Raw genomic sequence first — 20012 nt, forward strand, 5'->3', positions numbered from 1 at the left:
AATGAATGGTTAGGGACTCAGTGTGTTAAGCGTTTTGATTTTGAATTCATGTAGTTAAAACCACAAAAACACAGGTACTCAAAAAGTAATTTACTCTATTAAATGGTTACATCGTATTTAGTGTTAGTATTTAGTGTTAATTGTTTCGATAAGTTTTATTTGTTTTTTTTTTTTCAAATTAAAAGTTTTAATTTACTTTTTATACGTAACATGTAATTTATATATCTTTAAAAAATGTATGATTTCCATGACTTTTTATAACTTTATATTATTAAAAAGTTTGTAAATAATTTTCCTTCTAAAACTTTCACCCCAATAATTTCCCTCCCAATCCAATCCCGATCTCAGTTTCAACTCCCCCAAAAATTTCAAATGAATCCCAACCCCTAGCTTCCAATTTCACACCGTTTTCTACTCTCAGATTCCTCCATCAGGACCATCACATCCAACTCTCCAAACACCATCGTTCCCCAGCCCCTCTGTCGCCTCTCCCGCCATCATCAGATTCTATGACAACGGCGTCAACTCCATAAACTGAAGTTCCCAAATTAAAGACCCCAAATCCTCCTGATGGTGCGTTTGGCTTCTGAATCGTGGATATTTGGGATCAAATTCGTTGGCTTCTGATTCATTGGGTGTGATTAAGCAACGGAATGGGTTGGAATTTCATCAACAATCGTCCATTCACAACTGGATGTGATGCTCTGGTTAGACATTCTCCCCTGTTTTTAAATATTTTTCGCTTATTATATCAACTTTTTCTATAGTCTATATGCATGGTTTCCCAAATAAGTCCTAATGGACATTACTGAGTTTTTTATTCTTCTTACGATTTCTATCTGTCTAATCTATTGGATCTATTTTGGATGTAAGTTATGGATATAGATCCATTTTGGTATTGATTTTATGCTGTATAAAATGAATTCTATGATATTGTTAAGTTAAAAAAACAACTTTTTTTTTTTTTTTTTTTGCGTCAAGAAGTCAAATTAGTGTTATTTTATACGAGGGTAAAGGAATATGTTTATCCTATATGTATACTAGGGGTGTTCACGGTTTGGTTGAAAACCTTGAAACTGTCTAAACCGCTCATCTGCTTGGTTTTACAGTCGGTTGGTTCAAAAGTTTCAAACCGTAACAAACGGTTTGGTTTATGGTTTATAAAAAAACCTGACTGAACTGTTTGAATAAATATTTATAGTTTTAAATATTTACATTAGATATATTTGTTTTTTATATTATTCTTGGTTAAAATAAAATTAGACTAAAAGTTAAATAATTGATATAAACCATTTAACTGGGTTTATCTAGCATAATGTAAAATATCCCACCTCAATCCTTATTTCTCATCCTGTATCAGACTTTATAATCTATGAACTTCTTTTTCTTTTACGAAAGGAAAGTATTATTGAACAAATGCCCTGCTACTATCAAGTTGCTAGAGAGCAGAGGCAATCAGGCAAACCCCAGTACAGTTACATAGTCGCCTAATCATTTGCAGTTTGTTATGTAATTTTTAACTTGTTAAGCCTTATGTTCCCAATGTTATGTTATGTTCCCAATGTTATGGTTGACAACGTGTTTATCAATTTTATGCAATCTTTTTTTTTCGTTAACTGTTTAGTTATCTGTCTTTGCTTTTATGCATTCTATATAAAGCCTAATAAAGCCCAAACCGTTAGTAATGGTTTGGTTTGGTTCGGTTTCAAGTTTCAAAAATAAAAACCGTTATTAATGGTTTGACCTGGTTTGGTTGGGTTTCAAATTTCAATAATAAAAAACCGTTACTAATGGTTTGACCTAAAAACGGTCACCGGACACCCCTAATGTGTTAGACAAGTATAGTTAAATATATAAGCTAGATATAATACATGATTATGTTACATATTAGATTAAATATTAATTAGAGTAGTATGTCTTATTTATTTATTATTTTGGGGCGGTTATCATATGTATACCCCGGATACATACATATACTTTCAGATGTATCACTTTCATTCTTATCAATTCATTTATGAACAAAGAGAGATCTGCAGAACCCTAATCACATTCGTATACTGCAAAGGAATTCCAACATAGTGGTATCAGAGCCACAACGATCCGAACATCGTTTCAATTCAATCAACTGCATTCACGAAGGATCAAAGGATCAAACGAAGATGAATCAATCACAGGGAATTCAAACCCAAATTCCCAAACTCACTGGACAAAATTATTACCACTGGCATATTCAAATGAAAGTGTTACTCGAATCACAAGAATTATGGAGCATCGTTGAAGATGGATATCAAGAGTTGGGAAATAATCCAACAAATGAAGCCAACACTGCATACCGAGAGTCAATCAAAAGAGATAAACGTGCTCTGCACATAATATTTCAATCAGTAAGTGATACCGTATTCGAGAGGATCGCTATGGCAAATTCATCAAAGGAGGCCTCGAATATTCTACATAAATCGTACAGAGGAGAAAATCGGGTAAAAACTGTAAGACTTCAAACTCTTAGATGTGAATTTGATGCGTTAAACATGAAAGATGGGGAATCTGTTGAAGAATATTTCAATAGAATAACCCTAATAGTGAATCAGTTAAGAATGAATGAAGAAAAGATTAGTGAACAACGAATTGTAGAAAAAATTCTACATAGCATGACTCGAAACTTTGAGTCGGTTGTGATCACTGTAGAGGAAACTAAGAATTTAGAAGATGTTTCCACCGAAGAATTAATGGGAATCCTGCAATCCCATGAGTTACGAATGAAAAGATACGAAGATCCTCCGATTGAACATGCATTTCAAATTCAAAATGCCATTCAAGATAAGTTTCGACAAAATCGAAACAGTGGAGTAGGAAGAGGACGTGGTAGATTTAGGGATCGATATTTAAGTTCCATTAGATGTTATAACTGTCAAAAACTAGGCCACACCGCCAAGTTTTGCAAACAGAAAGAGGAAAACGAAAGTACAGATAACATGTTAATTCATCAAGAGGATGAACCGGATGGAAAGGAAACAGATGATTCGATGTTCATGATTCTGAATATGGAAGAAACAGTTAACGATGATCATTGGTATTTAGACAGTGGTTGCAGCAACCACATGACAGGAAACCGAGACTTGTTCATAACGTTAGACGAGTCAATTAGAAAAGAGGTACGAACAGGAGATGATAAGAAGTTAGAAGTCTTAGGCAGTGGGGAGGTCATGATTATAATACAGGGGCGAAGCAAAAGGATACAAAATGTATTTTATGTCAAAGGTTTAAGACATAATCTTCTGAGCGTGGGACAACTCATAAAAAAGGGTTACATGGTTAAATTTCAAGAAGGTAAATGCATTATAAAGGATGTTAGAAATGAAACCTTGGGTGTCATAAGGATGACAAACAACAAAATGTTTCCTCTCAATCCTGGAAAGGATTTAACATTAGCATTGACCATGACTACCAAGGAAACCTCTACACTATGGCATAAGAGGTATGGACATGTAAATCTAGATACACTAGCGGATATGGGGAACAAAGATTTAGTGTATGGACTACCAAAAATTTCGAGAGACATAAGCATATGTGAGGGATGTATATGGGGCAAGCAAGCGAGGAAAGGTTTTCCAAATAAAACAAACGAAGTGGCAAGCAACTAAACCACTTCAACTTATCCATTAAGACATATGTGGTCCGATGAGAACGAAGTCCATTGGTGGATGCAGGTACTTCATTACCTTCATTGACGATTATTCTAGAAAAACTTGGGTGTATTTTCTTAAACTCAAGTCCGAGGCATTGAATTATTTCAAACTATTCAAAGCATTAACCGAAAATCAATCGGATCACATGATAAAGACATTAAGAACAGATCGTGGAGGAGAATATTGTGGAAAACTATTTCAAGACTATTTAAGAGAAAATGAAATTCATCATCAACTCACCAACAGTTATACACCCCAACAAAACGGGGTAGCGGAAAGGAAAAATAGAACACTAATGGAGTTAAGTCCAAGTATGTTGAACATGAAGAAATTACCAAACAAATTCTAGGCAGAGGCAATAGCCTGCACCACATACATACTGAATCGAACGGTCACAAAGACTAGACCAAATACAACTCCATTTGAAACATGGAATGGAAGAAAACCAAATGTGAAGCACTTCAAAGTTTTCGGTAGTGTAGCTTATGTCCACATACCCAAACAGCAGTGGAATAAATTGGATGATAAAACGGAGAAGATGATATTTGTTGGGTACAGTGGAAATAGTAAAGGATATAAGCTGTTTAATCCTTTAACTAACAAGATCACTATAAGCAGAGACGTGATCTTTGATGAAAATAAAAGGTGGGTCATTAACAATGAATCAAACGAGACTCCATGATAATGGAGGATAATGCAGTACCAATGAGTCAAGGTATAAATGATCAGATTTCTACCGATGATCATCATGAATTGAAACTCGTTCAACCTGAAAGCGTAACAGACGATGTGGAAGTAAACTCCGGATTAACTGAATCACAGCAAACGCAACAAAATCAAGACGATAGTGAGTTAGATCCTACATCAAGTCAAAATCAGCATAATGAAGAAACCTCCTCTACTGATTCTGAAAACGAAACGATTCGTACAAGAAACATCAACAGTATTTATAGAGACACAAGGGCATTAACTAATGAAGAAATACTACAGAAGTATAATGAAAATCAAGTGATCAACTTTGTACTCTATGCTAGTACGGATCCCACCACCTACGAAGAAGCTAGTAAAGATGGGAAATGGATTGATGCAATGGATAAGGAAATGGAATCAATCTACAAAAATAAAACCTGGGATCTGGTTGATCCCCCGAAAAATCAGAAACCCATAGGGGTTAAATGGATCTACAAGACAAAGTATGATGAGAAAGGAAATGTAGATAAATACAAAGCAAGACTGGTGGTAAAAGGGTATAAACAAAAATTCAGGATAGATTACCAAGAGGTATTTGCACCGGTGATTAGATTCGAGACAGTACGTTTAGTACTGGCACTCGCAGCTCAAAATGACTGGTATTTACATCAAATGGACGTAAAAACAGCGTTCTTAAACGGAAAACTGAAGGAACAAGTCTATATAGATCAACCACAAGGATATATCAAACCAGGAGAGGAAGCTAAGGTATGTCATCTAAAACGAGCTCTGTATGGTTTAAAACAGGCACCAAGAGCTTGGTACAGCAAAATAGATACGTACTTCGTACACCACGAATTTAGAAAATGTACATATGAGCATACGTTATACATTAAAGACACCAAAGACGGAAAACTGGTAATATGCTTATATGTGGATGACTTAATCATAGCCAGTAACTCTATGAAGTTAATTTCTGAGTTCAAAGATGAGATGAAAAAGGAATTTGAGATGACTGACATGGGAAAACTGCATTACTTTCTTGGCATGGAAGTCTCCTATGAAGATGGCAATATAATCTTATCACAAAAGAAATAAATGAGAAATTTGCTTGAACAATACAGAATGAGTCAATGCAATACAGTTTCGACACCGATGGAATACTGAATAAAACTATCAAAGGACGATCCGGAAGAGTTCATAAATGAAAGTATGTATAGAAGCCTAGTAGGAAGTCTAATGTATTTGACAAATACTAGACCAGACATAATGTTCGCAGTAAGTAAAATAAGTAGGTTTATGGAAACTCCTAAACGAAGTCATTGGGAAGCAGCCAAGCGCATACTCAAATATGTTAAAGGAACTCTTGATCAAGGGATTACATACTCCAAGGGTGGAAAACAGAAACTAATAGGGTTTAGTGATAGTGACTATGCAGGAAATGTGGATGATAGTAAAAGTACATCAGGATACATCTTCCACCTAGGATCGGGACCTATATGGTGGCAATCAAAGAAACAAAAGGTAGTTGCACTCTCTTCAACGGAGGCAGAATACATGGCTCTAACCTTAGCCGGATGTCAAGCAATATGGTTAAAAGGAATTTTAGATGAATTGCAAGGAAAGGACAATTATCCAATACCTATTTACTGTGATAATAAGTCCACTATATGTCTGGCCAAAGATCCGGTGTATCATGGTAAGAGCAAGCATATACGTGTCAAATATCACTTCATAAGAGACCTGATCAGAAGAGAAGATGTAACAATACTGTTCTGTGCAACCAAAGATCAATTAGCCGATATTATGACTAAGGCACTACAGCCAAAGGATTTCTTACGTTTAAAGACTCTACTACGCATGATGCTCCGATGATCTAGCTTACGGGAGGGTGTTTGACAAGTATAGTTAAATATATAAGCTAGATATAATACATGATTATGTTACATATTAGATTAAATATTAATTAGAGTAGTATGTCTTATTTATTTATTATTTGGGGGCGGTTATCATATGTATACCCCGGATACATACATATACTTTCAGATGTATCACTTTCATTCTTATCAATTCATTTATGAACAAAGAGAGATCTGCAGAACCCTAATCACATTCGTATACTGCAAAGGAATTCCAACATAATGTATATGTGTATGGGTTTTGCTTTTGGATTGGGTATTGTATTTTGTATTTTGGATATTTTTATGTTTGACTGTGCTTAACCTTTTTTGTGCTTGTTTCAATAATTGTCTTACTAATGGAAATCTTTTGTAAGTAAAGCTACTTCATTTGAGATACATTTACGTGTTAGCTAAGAACCACCGTATTATTAGTTTAGTTATTTAAGTCATTTGTTTGTTACATCTCATCACACTCCTACATAGACACATAATATGGTGTTTCTGTGTGGTTGGCATCGTATTCTCTTGCACAAGTTGTACCTTTGATGAATTTTTGTTTTGGCACGTTAAATTGAAGTCGTACTAATCTACTTTATATGTATACCGAAATGGATCTATATCTGTAAATACTAACCCTTTCTATTAGGTTTAACCTGAAGTGGATACACCAGCTATCAGCTGGAATCAAATCTTGGTGAGGCCCAACCTCGGAAAAAGCAAACTTAATAAAATAGGAGCTCTACAGGAACAAGTGTGTTGGACCAAGAACAATCACCAGCAGATGATGCAAATCTTTGTTCTAAATAGCAGTTTATGCTGTTCCACTTTGTAGATTATTTTGGAAAGTGGTGGTTGCCGGTGATGATCTTACTCCAAAGTCCACAACTACATGTATTATCTTTCTTTTTTACTATTGTATTATTTAACTTACATATATATATTCTTTGATTTTAATGATTGGTAATATATATGACAGTGGGTTCTAGTTATCTACACATACACCCGAAGTTTCTTCATTCGAATGCTACTTCTTACAAATGGGCATTTGGTGGTATGCTGAACTTAACTTGGTCTATGAAACCGAGTTAATCTCTTAATCCATAAGTTAGTTAGTTAGTTTAGAATAGATAGATTAGATTTATTATTACAAGGCGGTTACAAGCGGTTATGAAACTAAGGGACCAAAGTTGACAAAGGAGAACTTGGTAACCACCCCACTAATCGAAGAGGTGTGTCTCTACACACACATCCCTCTGCGGATCGATGCAAGGCAAAGAAGGAAGGGACATGACGGTTCGGATTAATGGCTGAGAATCAACATACCTTTTCAAGATCAATCTCAACCACACAATCCAAGAGACATACCCTTTCACGAAGAGTTGTGTCTTTTCATTCGTACCTTTTAGAAACTATAAATAGAGATAGTTTGATTTCATTTGTATTCACTACTCTCATTCGATTTGTATGTATTACACTTATTCGATTATTATCAAGTTGTTGTTATTCAAGTTTGTTATTCACGCTCGTTAGAGATCAAGATCCAAGTTCGGGCCAACAAATTGGTATCAGAGCATCAGGCTCTAGGCGTGGGAATCGCAAGGCATCGCAGGGAATTCGCGATCAGGTTTCAATTTCGTTTAAATTCGCAAAGTTTCAATTTCAGAATTTATTTTCGGTTCTAGGAAGTCGGTTGAACCGAACGGTTAGGAATCTAGGGTTCGTTTGTTTTGATTCCGGGGTTATAGTGCGAATTAGATTGATTTGGTTGTTTTGGTTATTACACGATTCGGGGAATCGGGGTTGTTAAGAATATATTGAAACCAAAAGAAAGTTTATTAGAAAGTGAAGATTATTAGGCAGGAAGATATGTCAGGAGCGACCGGGCAAAGTACGATAAATGGAAATTCTCTTTCCCAGTTTCAGTGTCCGATTCTGAAACCAACAAACTATACGGTTTGGGCTATTCGTATCAAGACGATTCTTGAAGCGAATGGTTTGTGGGAAACGATTGAACCGGCAGAAAATGCAACGGTAGACACGAAGAAAGATAAGTCTGCCATTGCATATTTGTTTCAAGCAATACCAGAGGACGTTGTATTGCAAGTTGCAAGTTGTAAGACTGCAAAGGAGATTTGGGAAAATCTAAGGATTAGACACGTTGGCGTAGATCGGGTACAAAAGGCGCGTATGCACATGCTAATGTCAGAATTTGAGATGTTGCAAATGAAGGATGACGACACTATTGATTCATTCACCGCAAAGATCAATAGTATCGTTACCCGAGCAACAGAAGTAGGATCGACTATGAGTCAACCGACTCTAGTACGCAAACTCCTAAATGGCGTACCGGATAGGTTTACTCAAATCGTTGCCTCTATGGAACAATACTCCGATATAGAAACCATGACGCTACAAGAAGCAATCGGAAGGTTAAAGACATATGAAGAACGTCTCAAGTTAAAGAAAGGAAATCAAGGGGAAAGCCAAGATAGGCTTATGTTTACACATCAGGACAACAACAAAGGAAGGCAATTTGGAAACCGTGGTCGTGGTAGGTTTAACCAGACGCGTGGAAATTGGCGAAACAACGGAAATAGGCAAAGTCCCAGAAACGAAGGATCTACATCAAGGCCTAGAAATGGAAATTCAAGAAACTGGAGGAAGTTTGCAAGAACCGACTTAAGTAAGATCCAATGTTTTAAGTGTCAAAAGTTTGGACACTACAGGAAGGATTGTTCTGAGAAAGACGAAGTGCAAGAGCATTCAAACCTCGTCGAGGAAGACGAAGCACCCGTATTGTTAATGACAATACAAGAAGAAAATGTTCAAGAAAGGGCTCTGCTAAACGAGGAACAGATAAAACCAGCAAGTTATGCCTTAGGAGATGAAAATCTATGGTACTTAGACAACGGGGCCAGCAACCACATGACAGGAGTGCGAAGTCACTTCAAGGAATTAGATGAAACGGTGACAGGGCAAGTACGTTTTGGTGATGGGTCACACGTAGAAATTAAAGGCAAAGGTTCAATACTACTGGAATGTATGAATCAAGAACAAAAGATTGTTTCACAAGTATACTACATTCCAAGTCTGAAGACCAATATATTGAGCCTCGGACAACTTACAGAAACTGGTTGCAAAGTGGTTATGGACGGAGACTTACTGACTATCCGAGATCGAAACAGAAAGCTACTAATGCGAGTCAAAAGATTGAAGAACAGGCTGTACAAGGTCAAACTGAAGACAGGAAAACCAATCTGCTTACTATCAAAGATGGAAGACATAGCATGGTCCTATAACTCCACCAACACATGCTGGGAAGAAGTATATATTCTTACTTGTAGACGACTGTACTCGCTACATGTGGGCATATTTACTAACTTCCAAGGATCAAGCATTCGAAACATTCAAGGAGTTCAAAGAAAAGGTGGAAAAGGAAGCGCAGACCAAGTTAAAGATGCTAAGGACGGATAGAGGAGGTGAATTCACATCGGCTGAATTCAACAAGTATTGCAAAACAAATGGCATAGCAAGACAACTTACAGCACCATACTCCCCACAGCAAAATGGAGTAGTAGAAAGGCGAAACAGGACGATGTTATCCACTACTCGCAGTATGTTAAAGGCAATGAACATGCCACAGAACTTTTGGGGTGAAGCAGTTCGACACGCGATATACGTATTAAACAGGGTTCCGACAAAAGCCCTGGTAAACAAGACACCATTTGAAGCACTGAAAGGAAGGAAGCCAAATCTAGAACATTTGAAAATCTTTGGCTGCACTGCTTACGCTAAGGTACTACCACTTCAACAAAAGAAGTTAGATGATAGAAGCGCACCTATGGTTTATCTTGGAATAGAAGAAGGATCAAAGGCGTATAGATTATATGATCCAGCAAAGAACAAGATATGTGTCAGTAGAGATGTAAAGTTCATGGAAGGTCAACCATGGAACTGGGATAGTTATATGGAAACGGTAGATTCAGGGAATCCCGAATGGACGAACTTTGTCATTCATGAAGATGACATACCACCAGAGTTAGAAGAAAATGAGCCAAGTAGTCCAGGCAGTAGCGGACCAGGCAGTAGCGGGCCACATCATGACGATTCAGGAGTAGATCAGACAGAAGAACAAGACTCCTATGTAACCCCGCCAGCATATTCATACAATCAGAACTCAGCAGGAAATTCAAGCAACATACAAAATGGAGGTCCATCCACTTCTGAAAGTACAACAGGAAATATCAGCAATACTCCAGTAAGACTAAGAAGTCTCGAAGAACTATATGACGAAACAGAAGAAATTCAGTTAGATCCACATGAATTATTACTCGCTGAAGAAGAACCAAGGAATTACAAGGAAGCATCTAGTGACAGAAAGTGGATTGAAGCAATGAAGGCTGAGTTAGACTCGATAAACAAGAATAACACTTGGAGCTTGACAGAATTGCCAAGAGATCACAAGGCAATAGGCTTAAAGTGGGTATTCAAGACTAAGAAAGATGCAAATGGAAATATTGTCAGACACAAAGCAAGGCTAGTTGCAAAGGGATATGTTCAGCAACATGGAATAGACTTTGACGAAGTCTTTGCACCAGTAGCACGTATGGAGACGGTACGACTAATGTTGGCTTTAGCAGCATATCAAGGTTGGGAGGTACATCATCTAGATGTGAAATCTGCATTCTTACACGGAGACCTCAAGGAAGAAGTTTATGTATCACAACCAGAAGGATTTATAAAGCCAGGAGATGAAGGAAAAGTTTACAGACTATCAAAAGCACTGTATGGATTGAGACAAGCACCAAGAGCTTGGAATACGAAATTAGATCAAACCCTAAAGTCACTTAACTTCAAGAAGTGCACTTTAGAAAGCGCAATCTATACAAGGACGAATGAAGCCTCTACACTAATAGTTGGAGTCTACGTTGATGACTTGATAGTCACTGGAACATCAAAGAAGGAAATAGACATCTTCAAGTCTCAGATGAAGAACAAGTTTGATATGAGCGATCTAGGATTGCTAGCATACTATCTGGGAATCGAAGTAATTCAAGCAGGGGGTGAGATAGGCATCAAGCAGACAGGATACATCAATAAGATACTCAAAGACGCTGATATGTTATCCTGCAATGACACAAAGACACCCATGACTCCAGGAACTCAACTAACAAAGACTGAAGAAGGAGATCTAGTAGATGCAACACACTACAGAAGCCTGATAGGATCTCTCAGGTACTTATTGCATACAAGACCAGATCTATGTTACCCAGTCAGTCTACTTAGTAGATTCATGCAAGAACCAAAGGAGCAACACCTGAAAGCAGTAAAGCAAATACTACGTTACATCAAAGGAACTAAAGAGCATGGAATCATTTACAAAAGACAAGGAGGATGTAAGATCACAGGTTATAGCGATAGTAGTTTTGGAGTTAATACAGACAAAGGAAAAGGAACAACTGGTCTGGTATTCTACTTTGGAGAATCACCTATAACCTGGTGTACACAAAAGCAACAAACAGTGGCACTCTCATCATGCGAATCAGAATTTATGGCAGCCACTGCAGCAGCATGTCAAGCACTATGGCTTAAAAGACTGTTAAGTGAAATCACAGGCTGGAAGGAAGAAAAGATAACACTCAGAGTTGATAACGTTTCAGCAATAGCACTCATGAGAAATCCAGTCTTTCACGGAAGAAGCAAGCACATTGACACACGCTATCACTTCATAAGAGAATGCGTGGAAAACGAAGATATCACTATGGAGCACATAAGTGGAGAACTACAACGGGCAGATATACTAACAAAGGCGCTAGCAAGGATCAAGTTTGCTACAATGAGGGAACTGCTCGGAATTCAAGATTTAAAGCAACTCATGGATGTTCGAGATTAAGGGGGTGAATGAAACCGAGTTAATCTCTTAATCCATAAGTTAGTTAGTTAGTTTAGAATAGATAGATTAGATTTATTATTACAAGGCGGTTACAAGCGGTTATGAAACTAAGGGACCAAAGTTGACAAAGGAGAACTTGGTAACCACCCCACTAATCGAAGAGGTGTGTCTCTACACACACATCCCTCTGCGGATCGATGCAAGGCAAAGAAGGAAGGGACATGACGGTTCGGATTAATGGCTGAGAATCGACATACCTTTTCAAGATCAATCTCAACCACACAATCCAAGAGACATACCCTTTCACGAAGAGTTGTGTCTTTTCATTCGTACCTTTTAGAAACTATAAATAGAGATAGTTTGATTTCATTTGTATTCACTACTCTCATTCGATTTGTATGTATTACACTTATTCGATTATTATCAAGTTGTTGTTATTCAAGTTTGTTATTCACGCTCGTTAGAGATCAAGATCCAAGTTCGGGCCAACAGTCTATTTTTATTTGACTGGAAGTTTAACATGTCTAATGAATTGTGTTAATTTTCATCCCTTGCTGAAATCGAGGAGAGACTTGCTATGGCAGAATCGATGTTGGAGGCTACCTTGCAGTACCAATCTGGCCAACATAAGGCACCGCCCTCCCCAAGGTATTTCCGTTTATAACCTAGGTTAGGGCTGAAATGGTAAAAAAGAAAACTAAACTATGCTATGTAACTATGTTATACCCTCCATCCGATGAAAATTGGGATTTTTTTTATCAAATTTTAAAGAAAAAAATAGCAATTTACCCATTGGTCAAATTTTACAAAGCTAAAAGGTTTTAAACTAATCATTTTACAAAGCAAATTGTTTAGGCTATTATATTGAGGCAAACAAATCTGCTGTGTAAAGGATTCCGAATAGATTATTAGCACTTACATAAAACTACCCACATCTTAGACCACCACTCTCACTTCACTACACCATCTGGTCCCTTCATTCTTTCAGATAATGGGCTTCCTAACAAAAGAAAAAGGCACCCTACACTCTGGAGGTAAACTGTTTTTGTTACATTTGTTGATGTACAGTCAATTTTTAAGTTTATTTGTTTGTATATATTTGTTAAGTTTAATTATTTATTAATTTCTAAGACCGGACCACTATAAAACTAGTTATATGATGTATCTTGATATTGTTTAAATTTGTGAAATTGTAGATTCAGATGCCGAGAGGTGGTGTCGTTATCACCGAAGATCTTGCTTGAATAAGATCAATGTGCATGTGTGATCTGTAACCAAGGGTTCCAAGGAGATCAAAATCTGCAGATGCTTCTGAGAGACGACACAAGATGACATGGAAGTTGCTGAAACGGATTTAACCGAGATCAAGAAGAGGGTGTCCGTGTGTCCGGAACTGAGTTTTATGGTGACATGGAAGTTTTTGTTTTTTTTGTTCCTTAGGTTTCTGTATATCAATTTCTTTTGTTTCTACAGTTCGAATTTGTAATATGTTATCAATGAGTTTCAATTTGTAGGTACTTGATGGACATAATGAGGCAACAATAGCTATATATACCAAGAAGAATCTTTTGAACAATGATTGAGCTCATGTGAACAAGATGTAAGTGTAATCAAATCACTTCATTTTGCATGTGCTGGTTGGTATATCTTATAACTTTCCCTTAACTGCAACTGAACATAGCAAAGGAGTTTTGATTGGCTGAGACAAAAAAGACCACGGCCGAAATCAAAGTAGGGAGACTCTTTTAGAGAATGGGAGGAGGTTATGTTGTCGAAAGTGTTGCTAGGAGTGATGCAGGTTGAGACAAAAGTGCTTTTGTTACAAGTGTTGCAGGTTATGTTGCAGTTGTTGCATAATTTGTACATAACTTTTGATTAGTAGTTTATGTATTTAGTATTAAAATTGAAAACTTATGTATGGATTTTTGTTTATTAGTGTTAATATAATTAATTTTATTTTTAGGTTTGTTCATGTTTACTACAATTTTAATTTTAAAGAAATTTAAAACTAAAATTGCCAATTACACGAAAATGGCCACATAAAACTATAATAAATATGTGTGACCAAAGATTAGACAATGGTTAAACAATAGTCACATTTAAATTTGCAATTTTCTATGTATCTATATATAATATTTAGCCACGTTTTCAATAAATTCTTGTGACTATATATTAGTTACGGCCACACTTACAATGAATTTATGTGATCGATGATACCGTTTAGCCACACTTACAGTGAATTCATATAGCCGTTGATACCATTTAGCCACATGTAATGGACCATTTACTTGACTTCAACAACTTTTTGGCCACAGTTTTTAAATTAATGTGGCTAAAACAAACATTTTAGTGGCTATATAATATAAATGAACACAGTTACAGTAAATTCATGTGACTATATAATAGAAACGACCACACTTATAGTAGATTATGTGGCCACTGATACCATTTAGCCACACTTAATGGACTATTTGCTTGATCACAATATAACCATTTTGCCACATTTTTTTTAAGTTGACGTGGCTAAATCAATGTTTTTAGTGACTATATAATAGAAACGGCCACACTTACTGTAAATCATGTGGCTATATAATAGAAACACTCAAATTTATACTAAACTCATGTGGCCATTGATACCATTTAGCCACATTTAATAGACCATTTGCTTGATTACAAAACCTTTTTGCCACATTTTTTTAAAATTGATGTGGCTAACACAAACTTATTAGTGACTATATAATAGAATTTGTCACATTCATAGTAAATTCATGTGGCTGTTGCTACCTCTTTAGCCACACTTATTGGACAAAATAATTGATTTTCAATGAGACCTTTTAGCCATAGTTTAAGTTTCTTCGGCCACACATAAGTGAGTGTGGCCGTAAGATACCTACGATGACTCGACCTTTGGTCACACTTGAGATGGAAAAGAAAAGTGTGGTGAAAGGCATATGGTCACACTTTTTTATGTGGCCGTAAGCCTTTTTTGACGTAGTGGGGGTGTTAGATATGCTTAGTATTCATGAATTCGTTCAAAAGCTTGAGAACAGGGATGAAGAAGAAATTCGAAAGGCAAAACCAATTCCAGTTCCCCAAAACGCCGAGATATACTTTGGAGGTATTAACACCGAAGTTAGTACCAATCAACAACCGAAGCTTTCAAATCGCGTTTGTGTCAAATACAAATCCTTATGGACAACCATTTGACCCAACAGCCTATCTACCACCATCCAAGCCAGCTCAATCTTTTGGGCCCCTCACAGACCCTTATGGGCGACCATTCGATCTGAAAGCCTATCTTCCTTTTTCACAAGCTGCTCCTCAACAAACCCAACAACAACACTCCTCTTTTGATTCTAAAGCCTATTTTCCCTTCACACAAGCTGCTACCATTGACCTGAATTGAATTATGGTCTACCATTTTCTTGAATCATAATCTAAACCAATGAATAGGTTAAAATATCACAGTTACATTTATTTTGGTTCCATAACAGTTTTGTCACTTGCTTGTGCCAACTTGAGTCTTGTGAGTTACCTTTACTTTTACTACGTATTTTAGAAGCTAATAAATACTATTATCTTTTATGAATAATGGAATAACGATAGAGGTGGTAAAATGAGGGGGGGGGGGTAGTACAGCCCAATGGTTCTAAGGTGTTAAAATGGTGCTTCTCATCCAAGTTAAATTGTTAAAACGATAAGTAGCTCTATTGATATATTTGTTGGTTTAGTTAGATGAACATATATGAACATAGGCCGCATTTGTTCATTTATGTTCGTGAATTTTTGGGAACATGTTCGTTTGTGTTCGATAGTCCATTACTGTTTATAATTTAATATTTTATTTAAATACTTCAAATTATGAAAATATTTTGTTCATGAAGGCTTTTTTTTGTGTTAGTTTGTTTTCATTTGGGTTCATGAGTTCGTTACCTAAAATCACGAACACGTTAACGAACAAAAAAATCTGGTTCGGTAATGATCCAGATTACATTTATTTGACAAACGGCCCTAATAGGTACGATTTGTGGTTAAAAAAAATTTTTTAGAAAAAAGACGACACACTTGGTTTAGAAAAAAAAAACCCTCACGCATAGTATTAAAATATTAACTCTAAAAAGAAATAAATAAAATAAAAGGTGGGATTCTGGGCCGAGAATTATGATATTGTCAGGAGTTGGCCCACTCTTTTGTCCAAATCTGTATGGTTTGTCAAAATTTTCATTTCTATATCAGCAAAGTCAATTCCCAGATCGACTAAGGTTAGGTGGTGTTAGGGTTCAGTGCACAGAATCGCATTTCAGGTGCAGCAGCGGCAGCCTCTCAATTGTTTTTCAATTATGTGAATTGTCAATCCGCTTCTGCTTTATACCATTTTGTTTTTCTTTCCAAAAGTAGAAAATGGATATGGATTGATGTGCTCTCACTAGTAGAATTAATGTAGCTTTATCTTTAGATGTTTAGCAAGTAGCTTTGATCTTTTGTTTTTCAATCATGTGAATTTTCGATGGTTCAATATGCTTCTGCTTTATTTCATTTTGTTTTTCTGACCAAAATTACAAACTGCGTAACAAAATCCGAATTATCCCAAAAATTCGAATTGGTAATCTGATGTTTGGTAATTGATTCAGATGTGGATTCTAAAAAATTCATCCAAATTATCCGAAATTTAGTAAAAATTCAAATAATAAATATTAAATCGTTGCATTTTGAATGTTTTTTGTTGAGTTTGAGTTTATCTATAAATTTGTAATACGCTTTTTGTTTACATACGATCCTTGAAATATTGAAAAAAAGTTTAGTTTAATTTATGCAAGAAATGTTCTTTGATTTTTAAATTTGGGTATCGGTTTAAATATTTGCATCCAAAGTTCGATTTTCGGATATCTGAATTTTTCATACAGATTCGGATATTAAAATGATCTTGAACATCTCTAATAGATAGAGTCTCACTAATAGTATATATAAATCTACAAATTTTTCATACCAACTTATAATGTTTTCTGTTTCTTCATTGTTTATTTTGTTACTGTCACAGGAGCTGAGAAAATATTTCAGGCAATTGCTTGAACCATTTGTGATGCCACCTAGAAAGCGTCCGCGCACAAAGAGGGCTCCAAAGAAAGCTGAGCAAGAACAAGATGGTAAAATTACAAGCTTAAAATCATTTGAACCATACTTGAATCTTGGTTCCGCTTTTGTTTTCAGTTTCTGAGCTTTTTTAAGTTGTTATAACATGTAATGTTGACATGGTTATTTGAACTTCACATGTGACGTCATTCCTTAGTATTTTCAGGCAGCGAGACGCCCAAACGAGTGCGTGAATCGCGTCCACGTGGAATGGGAAAGCGGGCCATGATTCAAGCCCAAAAGAAAGCTGCGCAATATCAAGGTGGTAAAATTTTATAGTTGAATTTTGCATGATGTTATTTCCTAAAAATGCTCTTAGAACATAGTTAAATAGCAAATGCCAGAACTGTTTAGAAGTTATTCTGAGTAAATTCAGATGTTCACAACTTCCTAAACTGCAAAATCGAATCAATATGAACTGAATAAAAAGTGCAGGCGGGTCAAGCAGATCCAGCCCATTAAATTATTGCGTCTATCTAAAAACAAAATTGATCAACAAAAATTTTGTACGGTTACAATAAGAAAAGAAATATGCAGGTGGATCAATTCCACCCAGACAGTTTTAAAAATTTGCCCATTTTCTGCTTACTTATTTTGACAGAAGATATCACAACTGTACAAGAAATTATGGATTCAGCTGTTATAAGATCTTTACATTTGGTGGATTTTCCAACTGTGTAACTAGTTGAAAAAAAATGCATTAAGTGAATACGCTTCTTATAGTTAGCTTGTTCATTTCTTTGATGATTAGTGATTGTTGTTGATTTGTTATATCACAGATAGCTTCCATTCTTATACTTATTTCTTGATGCTCAATTACTTTAGTCAGAATTTGCTCAGTATACTTGTTTTGGATGCATTAGTTTTATCCGTCAATTATTTACCCTGGTTGCTTGGAATCAGTCTTATATTGATGCAGGGATTTCTTTTACATTTATAACATTGCTAAAAGTTGTTATAAGATTATTAATGCACGGTAATTAGGGTTTTTTAATCTTACTTGATTCATAAACTGATAATTTAATTTCTCGTTTCAGTTGACTATCAATCATCAATGGCGGATGCGTATCTATCTGCACAGATTCTTCACCAAATATTTCTTCAATTGCCTACAAAACCCTTGGTGCAGTTAAAATGTTTATCGAAGCTATGGAAGCGACAGATATCGGATCCTAACTTTATGAATTTGAGATCACGACCGATGATCTTTCTCCCCAACTTTCCTTTTCTAGCCATAGATAACACAGGCACTCCATTGATGATCAAGCTTTCCAATCCTGTAATTAACCCTGAAAGGTATAGAGAAATCACCGTTGCTGGGTCATTCAAGGGGATCCTCGTTTTAGTCCTAAAATATGGTATCCCAGTCGATCACATTTTGCTTGAGGATGATATAGTTCTTTACAACCCATTCTCGGGAGAGTTCAAGGAACTTCCTCATTCACGAAAATTTGATCCATGTAACAAATATGTGTATGGATTTGGCTACGGCACAACCGCAGATGACTTAAAGATTGTTAGATTAAAAGATAATTCCAGTGGTCGTGTAAAATCATGTGAGGTTGATTATAAATCCTGTGAGGTTTTCAGTCTTAAATATATGTCATGGAGCAGACCTTCCAAGTTCATCGGGGACTATTTTGTTTCCAACAGCTATTCAGGTATCTTTGCAAATGGATTTTTGTACTGGAATGCAATGAGAACGGCGCATTTCCGAACTCCATTGATCCTAGCTCTTGATCTCAAGAAGATGGTATTTTCAGAGATAGAAATTCCAGATAGACGTAGCCTCATACGTTTGGGTACATACAAAGGCCGCCTTTGCATGCTTTGCTCTCAAGTTAATGTGGAAGGGTACGAGTTAAGGGTGATGAACGAACATGGTTTTGGGAAATCATGGTCCACAGTGCTTTCGTTCAAATCATCGCTCTCAATGCTAATTTCATATGCATCTTGTGTAGGGAGGATGTGTATCTTGGACGATGGAAAACTGCTTATGTGGCAGCCGTCTGAACAACAATTCGTCATCTACGACATGTTTAAAGATTCGCATATGGTGGTGAAGTTGTTGACGGATTTTGACCAAAAAGGGAGGCTGCATTCATTAGAATATGTTGAGAGTTCGGTATCACCATCGGATATATGTTCTGTTTCCATATGATCCTTTTGAATTCTGTGGTTTTTATTTTATAATAGTTTCAACTGGATATCAAGAAACAACTAGTTATGATATGTGTACTTTGACATCAGATCTAATGTTTTGAACTTAGAGTCAATTATGGGATGTTTAGAGTTTTCTGTTTTAACATTTTATTGAGTCTTGACTGTCCGTTTTAATCAACTGCTTTATAGGCAGTATTATGCTTTCAACAGTTGATGTGTTTGCTAACCAGTTCTTGCAGGTATAAATCATCATTAAATATTTGTGCATATAGGATTATTGACTGCAGGTTAACTGAACTGAAGCAGGTATAAATCATCATTAAATATTTGTGCATATAGGATTATTGACTGCAGGTTAACTGAACTGAATTATGGTCTAACGTTTTCTTCTTGGATCATAATCTAAACCAAAGAAATAGGTTAGATAACACTTTCATTTGTTCATTCTATAACTCGGTTCTACATTGAATAACTTGGAAGTCTAAAAAATGAAAGAGTTAGAAAGAGAGCTACAGTTTACAACTCCAAGTTACAAATTGCCAAAATTAC

General features: G+C 36.1%; 1 protein-coding gene and 2 long non-coding RNA genes across 3 annotated transcripts; all 3 read left to right on the forward strand.

The window, feature by feature from the left end:
- The first annotated feature begins 329 nt into the window (after window positions 1-329).
- LOC118492053 lies at window positions 330-8138 on the forward strand. The gene is made up of 3 exons (XR_004892504.1): window positions 330-707; window positions 6924-7168; window positions 7254-8138. It is a non-coding gene; the product is annotated as an uncharacterized LOC118492053 (long non-coding RNA).
- Window positions 8139-13330: 5192 nt separating this feature from the next.
- LOC110939055 lies at window positions 13331-14132 on the forward strand. The gene is made up of 2 exons (XR_002591926.2): window positions 13331-13770; window positions 13852-14132. It is a non-coding gene; the product is annotated as an uncharacterized LOC110939055 (long non-coding RNA).
- A 3079-nt stretch (window positions 14133-17211) lies between these two features.
- LOC110939053 (putative F-box protein At3g16210) lies at window positions 17212-19584 on the forward strand. Its single transcript, XM_022180942.2, has 3 exons — window positions 17212-17314; window positions 17467-17562; window positions 18338-19584. The coding sequence occupies exons 1-3, from the start codon at window positions 17251-17253 to the stop codon at window positions 19459-19461; spliced, it is 1284 nt and encodes a 427-aa protein (XP_022036634.1). The 5' UTR covers window positions 17212-17250; the 3' UTR covers window positions 19462-19584.
- The last annotated feature ends 428 nt before the right edge of the window (window positions 19585-20012 follow it).

The sequence above is a fragment of the Helianthus annuus genome, chromosome 5, assembly GCF_002127325.2.
Source record: "Helianthus annuus cultivar XRQ/B chromosome 5, HanXRQr2.0-SUNRISE, whole genome shotgun sequence".
NCBI lineage: Eukaryota > Viridiplantae > Streptophyta > Magnoliopsida > Asterales > Asteraceae > Helianthus > Helianthus annuus.